This window comes from Charadrius vociferus, unplaced genomic scaffold (assembly GCF_000708025.1).
Source record: "Charadrius vociferus isolate BGI_N301 unplaced genomic scaffold, ASM70802v2 scaffold14, whole genome shotgun sequence".
In the NCBI taxonomy this organism is placed as follows: Eukaryota; Metazoa; Chordata; class Aves; order Charadriiformes; family Charadriidae; genus Charadrius; species Charadrius vociferus.
Window position 1 is genome coordinate 10656438 of NW_009648876.1, and position 7942 is coordinate 10664379.

Below are 7942 nucleotides of genomic sequence, written 5' to 3' on the forward strand. Positions count from 1 at the left end.
ATGTTTCTATTCTGAAAGTCTCCCATTACCTCACTGGCAGTGTAAAAAGAGATAGTTACTATCCCACTTGACTCAGAGGGGCATTGATTTAATTACAGATAACTATACACTTTGTATCTGCTATTTTATTGTGGTTACCCTTGTTGCTGTACTTCGTAGAATTGGGCATTATATTTTTAGCAAATCAAGAAATCATATTGATGTACTTTAATCGGTAATTTTGAGTATGAAATGATTCTACTTCAGGTAGATTGGCTGACCTGTGTTCTGTACTCTGACATGCTCAGCCACTGAAGAAAGTAGCTGAATGAGGTGGGTGCATTCTGCCCCTTCAATTGCATCCATGTCTTCAGTACTTCTAAAATACCTTTAATTCATTGGTGGCATTCACGGCTGTAGTAAGAAATAAATACATTTTAAAAAAAAGTAAAATATCTGTACTATATTTCTGCTTCATTTAATGTCTTCGTTCCTGTGCCTTAGGTTTTTTGGTATCTTTTAACCTACCCTAAAGGACTCAACAGCCGTGCCTAGTGTGATGTTGTTCTCTTGTAGCTGGTGCAGGGGACTGAAAGACTGTATCATGGGAACTTTCCTGAAACTTAAAAAAATCAGCCTAAAGCAGGTGGAAAACTCTAGTCCAGAAGATCCTACAAAGTAATGTGTCGGTTGATGCAACAATTCTTGCATCATCTTTTCTACTCTCTAATATGTTATTAAACATGCATAGTCTAGAGAGTTTCGCAGGAAATAAACTGTGGTTTTATTGGCAAGCCTTTGCTAACCTACATGTGTGATAAACATAGCAAATGCGAAGCTGGGAGTTTGATAGAATTCTACAGATTGCTTAACAGATGCAGCAAACCTTTGATAACTAGATTTCCATAAGGACAAACATGGCTGCCTTTGTTGTCTTATACTCATGAATCTTTCTTTAGAAAAGTCCCTTTTTGTTCTTAACTATTTTTGTAGTTCCTCAATGGAAAAGGTGTTAAAAACTGCCTGTGGCACTATGGAAGCATGGAGACAAAATAGCCATCTATTGAGACCCTCAAGGAACTATTGGGCAAAGTGACTGAAATGAAGAGCTTGAACCATCACTTCAGCATGGCGGCAGCTGAATCTGACAAGGACTCCGGATATTCAGGTTTAGAAAACCACTGCATTACCTTTTTTTTTTTTTTTAATGTTATCTTGCTCAGACTTTGCTTTTATTGGTGATGTTTGCCAAATCTGACTTCAGCCCCTTACAGTTTGTGTCTCATTACCTGGGAGGGCCTTTGTATGCAAGACAGGTTGCATCTGCAGACATCCCACCATCAAACTTTTCTGGAGTGGAGCTTTATGTAGTTATAAAGTTCATCCTATGCATTTGAATGTCATGGGAATTTAAAATGTGCCTAATAAGAAACGAATGGAAGAATTTCAGACTTCACAGTCTAGAAGTGGGGATTGCAAAATTACTTTTTGTTCCTTGCAGTGATGAATGAACTGTTGGATTATGCTGTTTAAAATCTCTTTATGATTTGACTAGATTGTCAGTAGAGCCTGATAAACCAGAGTCATTGTTATAACATCAGTAGAAAGTAGACATAGTGTGCCATTTTAATACTCAACAAAACTGCAAAGATTGCCTTTAAAAGAAAAAAAAAAAAAAGCTTTGGTGAGAGATACTTGCTTTATTGGGTTTGTAGATAGAAGATTTCAAGACACAAAATGCCTGCAGGACAGAATATGGCTGTGGCAATGCTGGAACCTGTAGTTTTTTCCTGCACAAGGTTTTAGAGCAGTCTTCATGATGGTGTGCAGTCCCTTGGAGACTAAGTACAAAAGAACAAAAAGTAATGAGAACTGGCCTGGAATATAAAGCTTTTTATTAAAAGCTGTTTGACAGCTGTCTCTCAGCAGGTGTAATTTTACTGGTATTCCAGAACTAAACTTTATTGTTCTTTGTGGCTTGGTTGAAAGGAAGCAAAATAGTAGAACTGAAAGGAGGTGGCAAGCATGCTGCATGCAAAACAACTAACAGCTGAATTCTACATCTGGCAGATGGAAGTTCAGAGTGCCTGAGTGCTATGGAACAGACTGACTCGGAGGATGTGCTGAATGCGTTGTGTTGGAATGCAGAGGATGGGCCTTGGCAATGCCCAGTGACCACAAGCAACTCCTTTCCTGCGCTTTCTCCTATGGTCGTAATGAAAAACGTGTTAGTTAAGCAGGTAGGGAAGAAATAATATATTGGAAAATATTGTGTATTCTTAAATTGTTTGTTTGTTTTTTTTAATATTTTCCATAAATTTTTAAATATTTTTCCTTTCAAAAAGATTTTACAAAGTTGTTGCAGTCCAGAAAATAACTGGTAACTTGAAAAGTTCTATTGTGACAGCCTGTTCTTTTGAGAGGCACTAAGATGGAAAAAAATGTGAAATGAAGAAGCTCTACTACATCTACTAAACCTCTTTGGCTCAAAGGGATCCCCCAAAAATAGATCTTTAAGAATGTTATGTAAATAGCACCAAAGATCAAACGAAAAAAAGTGAGTGTTTCTCCTTTTGAAAGCTGATGTTTTCTTTTTCATTCAATAAAGACAGTAAAGTAGGATGATAGGTTTTGCTTCCTGGTTCTTAGGTCCTCAAGTTCTTTGTGTGCAATGGGAAACATTAATCCAGAATGTTATAAATGAAAAAATTAAATCTGCATCTGAAGTTAGCTGTGGTATTTTTACTTTTTTTAACAGTTTTTTATCTTAGTTGCATGCGATGGCTCACATTGCAACAATTACATTGCTATTTATGACCTCCAGTATCTTGTTATGTGTTGTTCCTCAGCATGTTTGTGAGACTCCTAACTTTTACATTGTAACAGGAGATAGAGAGCTCCGAGTTCAAAGTATTGCCATATTATTAGACCTCTTGCTGAGTACTCCTGTTTTCTGACAATGTTTTTTATTAAATACTTCTGAAAATATGGCGAGAAGGCGAAAAAGATACAGATCCTGATTATTTTTCTACTGAATCTGTTATGACAAGCAAAACCTATTAAATTAAAATACTGTGTATCAATGCTGACACAGGTATGGATTTCTGTTAGTATTTGGCACCTTATTCATTTATGGGGGAGATTGTTCTGATCTCTGAGCATTGTGCTTTATCTTGACAAACAATTTTTTTTATAGTTATGTACCTAGATGTGTGGAAAAAAACACTGTCTAAACAAATGCTGAAGTTTTAATTCAGTAGGGAGTAGGCAAGCTTCACCAAAGGTTGATAGCCTTTGGCCCAAAGCTCAAAAATTACACACTGATTGCAGTGGTAGTCTAATGTTAAACTCCAGGTTGTGTTGCAAACAGTTAGGAGAAGTAGCTAATATATATATTTAAAAAATAGATAATATACATATATAAAAAAATTATATATATATAAAAAAACCCAACTGGTAGTGTAGCAAAAGGGGAGTTTGTGGAGGAAGATACAATTACCAGACTCGGTTCTCTTGAGCAGTGCGTCATAACACCTAGGTCTAATTATGTATGGTTAAGGACAATGATGTTAAATTGGAAAGTGTTTACTGCAATAAGCATGCAGTTACTGCTGTTTATTTGTTCCAGTTACTATCAGCATCATCCTTCTGTCTTAAAACCACTGTGATCCTGTGCAGTGATGGTTACCTGCTGTCCCAATTTCAGAGTGTAAACAGCTAACAATAATGTTACTAAAAAAAAAAAATCGAGCAGGTTAATTCTCTGAAACACAGAGAATTGCCACTCTCCTTGTGGCAAGGTTTCTCTAAGTCTGTAAAAGTATTTAATAAGTAGGAAGGCTTTTTGTCTAGAAGACACTGATGCATGCAGGATGTTAGCTTTCATTTAAAAAAACCCGAACCACTTTGCAGAATTAGTAAAATAAATGTGTCCTCTACTAAAAATGAGAATTTGGGTAGGAGAACAAGAGCAGAACACAATGTGAGTGGGAAGGAGAAGAAAGTAGATAATAGTTAGGAAAAAACAAAACCAAACTAAACAGTTACCACAGCTCTTTTGGCCCCAATAATTTTTGGGCTTTACTGTTCTAGATACTGTACAATGGTGCAGTAAATGACAACTTCTGACCACAAAACTTTGTTCCTTAAGGCTGCACGTTCTGTCCTGTATGTGTATAGACACTGTATTTATATACTTCCTCACTCCTAAGATCTCCAGATACTTTTCTTTTGAATGTGTTTGTCCTTTCTTCTCTGATAAGGTAGTAATATTTCTTTTTTACAAGTTCTGTACTCCTGTTCCATAAGCATCTTGCTTACTGAACCAAAGGAATTCTGTGTCAGAGTAGGTAACTGAATCTCATCTCCAAGTCTCAGTGTCCTAATCAGTGGGTAATACCTGCTTTTGACATGTTCAGGCCTTTACTGGGGAAATGGAGTTCAGCAAAGCATGCTAGCATTTGCCAGTTTAAATCTTATGAGACTGGGGAAAGGAGGTGGATTTCAGATGGCTCAGTATAGTACTAAAAATAACAAAATGTATTTGCATTAGCTAAAAACTGTGTCTTCAGCAGGCCTGCCAGTAGCGTTTCCAGTCGTATGGAACTGGAAGAGCAGCTGACAGTATATTATATTAGTATAATTGTAGTGGTGATGACCTAAATGTGTTAAAAAGTGAGATTTTTGCTTCAAAAAGAAATAATATCTCTTACTAGACCATTTGATATGTTTGGAGCAAAGCGCACGTGCTTTTTGTCCAGGAGATCTTGTGAAAATCTGTAGTAATGTATTTGCGGAGTAAGAGGTAACGTCTTGTAAAGATTGAATATTGCAGAATATGGCTTGTGGAAGGGAGTAAAAACTTTTTCTTGAAATATAATGCTTTTAAGTTTTATTGGTGTGCACCATTTCACCGGAGGTGTGGAGTTAAACTGCTCTGGGCTTACAACAGGTTTTTTTTCCTTGCATTGGTTGGTATTCAGCTTTTTTTCTTTTCTACTTCATGGCTTTATATTTATTGAAACTGTCTGTTGTACTTGAGATTGCAAGACTTAAAGAACAGCTGTCGTCTATTTTAAATAACATTTTCAAAAGCTTTCTGTAAGAGTAGAATTGACAAGATTAGAGTTGCTGCCTTTCAACAAAGAGGGAGTCTGAAATGTTCCTAAAATGTCTGTGTAATCTTTCTTTGACTCTCTTAAAATATTTCATAACCACAATGCTTAATTATTTTTCAACTTTTCTGTACACTTGTTGTTCGACCCCAAGTCTGGGTCAAACTTTTACATGAGCATTGTACAATATAAGCATGCACTGTAATCCTCATTTAGGAAAGCACATAGAAATTCAGATTTGTTTTTTCAGAATTGTTTTTAAATGTATCTGCAGTTCCATAGTAAAAGGATTATGGATTACAGCTTTGATTCGAGTGCTGTGCTCTGTTGTCAGAAAAAGAAAAGGATGAGTTTGATGGAAAACTGTTCAGAACGTATTAATTGGACACTATATCAAATAAGGAGAAATGGCACAGTCCACCTATTTCATTTAAGGTTTTTTGATCCTCTTCAACAATGTGGTTGTAAGACTTCTGTTTTTTCCCGCTTGTGCTTCTCAGGGGAGTTCATCACAGCTCCAATCTTGGACTGTGCAGCCATCCTTTGAAGTGATTCCAGCTCAGCCGCAGCTAGTGTTTCTTCGTCCATCAATCCCACCTCCCATTAACCCTCACCCTGTTGGGAAAAAGAGAAATGACTCCACTAATTACCTGCCCATCCTGAATTCTTATCCCAAAATAGCACCGCAGCCCTGCAAAAGAGATCACTCCTTTGATCCAGAAGAACGTCAGGAAACTAATTGCCATAAACGACTCTGCACAGAAGCACCCAAAATGGAGACTTCTCCTGTATTGAGGAGCACAGGCTTGCCTACTAGTCCTTTTGCCCATCTACCAGTTAGCTTTAAGACCCCTCAGGACTCTAACCAGCAAAGTTCTTCAACTCTGGTGACAAGCGGAAAACTGTCAGCTCTTCCTGGTTTTCATCGTGTTTCCAGTGATGCTCAGAAAGTGCCGGGTTTGACTCCACTTTTGCCTTTTGGAACACTGCAGGCAACAAAGTGTACCCCTCATGAGAGTGAGAGTGCAGCACAGACTACAATTCAGTCTGCAGTGTGGAGCCCCCCATTGATACCAGAAGAGATTTGCACTACCCCTGAGCTGCTCTTGCAACAACAAAGCAAGTGCAGACGCTTTCAGAATACACTCGTTGTGCTACGCAGGTCAGGATTGCTGGAGATCACTTTAAAAACCAAGGAGCTCATTCATCAGAACCAAGTGACTCAGGCCGAGCTGGACCGGCTGAAGCACCAAACACAGCTTTTCATAGAGGCAATAAAGAACAATGCTCCACAGTCGTGGGCAGAGCTAGAAGCATCTCTAACAGGGTCTGATAAAGCTGATAGCAAGCTTGAAGACTCCACTTATCCCAGCGTGTAGTGAAAAGGTACATAGGTGTTGATCAAGTTATTTCTGTGCCTCCTATTTCCTGTCTCAAGCTTTTACTTGAGCATTTTCTGAGTCCAAGACTTGCGAAGTTAACAACTTGTCTTCAGAGCTAGTTGTGGGACTGGAATAGCGTGGTGGGGTCTTGACAGAATGGGTACTTACTACTTCAGTGTGACCTTGAACTCCGTGCTAACTCTGTGTACTTCCTTGGACTTGAGAAGCTTGGATGTACTCTGCTGGCATGTTCCCATTCCTGCAGTGAAAAGACAGTCATTTGCAGTATTCTGCAAGCAAGCATCTTCCTATTCCTATCTTCAGATAGTCAGTTCTGAGAATGGAACAGCAGAATGAGCCCCAATATTGGGCCATCATCAGCTGCAAGTAGATGAAGGGAGTTGGTGTAAGGAGAGGAAACTTATGTTGGTGGAGTGGTAGCTTTAGGCTGTTGCTGTCCTTTGTTGTAGCAGAGAGTATTGTTTTGGGGTTTTAACACATTTGAATTGGTGGAAATCTGCTTGTGCTGAAGCAGCATTCTATATTTGCTGCAGTCTTTGGTCAAAGTGATGAGTGTCTTAGGACCCAAGTGAAATGAAATGTTTTCATGAGTATACATTTGATTTTGATCTGTACAGTTTGAGTGAGTGAAAAATCACAAAGCTTGCACTGCAAGTGTTTGTTCCAAAGCCATATTTATTAATGGCTAACAAGTGTACAAGGCAAGTGGCTTTGGATTTTCTTGGTAGCTAACAGATTAAACATTGTTATTAAAAACTGCAGTGACTTTATTTTTAAAATAGTACAAGGAAGATACTGATTCATCAGGATTAATTTGGCAAGACTAGTTGCATATTATTTAACATGTGTATCTTTAGTTTACAAGCCTAAACTTTTTTTTCTGTGAAAACATTGCTAAGTATTAAAAAAAAAAAAATGGAAAGAGGAGAGAGGTGAAAGGAAAAGGAGCACAATGGCCTGTGGTGAAGCAAGTCTGTCTCCCGTCTCCCTTTCCTCTTTTTTTATTTAGAGAAATCAGATTAATGTGCTTGGAGAAGGTGGGGGGGGGGGGAGAGAAAGAGAGATGTCAGCTTGGATAATCTAAAAATGTTATCTACCTGAGTTTGAACTTAAGAAAAAAAAAACAAACCACCAAACATAAACCAAACCCCCAAATATTTTTCCTCCACATAACTGTGTATCATTCCTAGCCTGCTTGCCTTGAGATATAGCTAACACCACTGTGTGCATAAAATATTAGGCCTTAGTAGTAGAGATCCACAGTAGCTATGTTACAAAAGCTGTTCTGTAGTCATTTATTTCATTCCAGTTGATCTAGACACTTAACTACAGCACTCCCTCCAATCTGAAGGGTTTTTTTTGAAGGCAGTCGGTAGAGAACTAAGAATGGCTGTGTCTAAGAACATTAAGGAATCTGGATTGTTTATGTATGTTCCTTTATGTGTG

The 7942-nt window shown here is 38.1% G+C and overlaps 1 protein-coding gene across 1 annotated transcript; it reads left to right on the forward strand.

Moving 5' to 3' along the window:
• Positions 1-970: 970 nt before the first annotated feature.
• Positions 971-6472, forward strand: CIPC (CLOCK-interacting pacemaker). The gene is made up of 3 exons (XM_009886985.1): positions 971-1147; positions 2050-2219; positions 5594-6472. Exons 1-3 carry the CDS (start codon positions 1081-1083, stop codon positions 6470-6472), a joined length of 1116 nt encoding a protein of 371 aa, XP_009885287.1. The 5' UTR covers positions 971-1080.
• The last annotated feature ends 1470 nt before the right edge of the window (positions 6473-7942 follow it).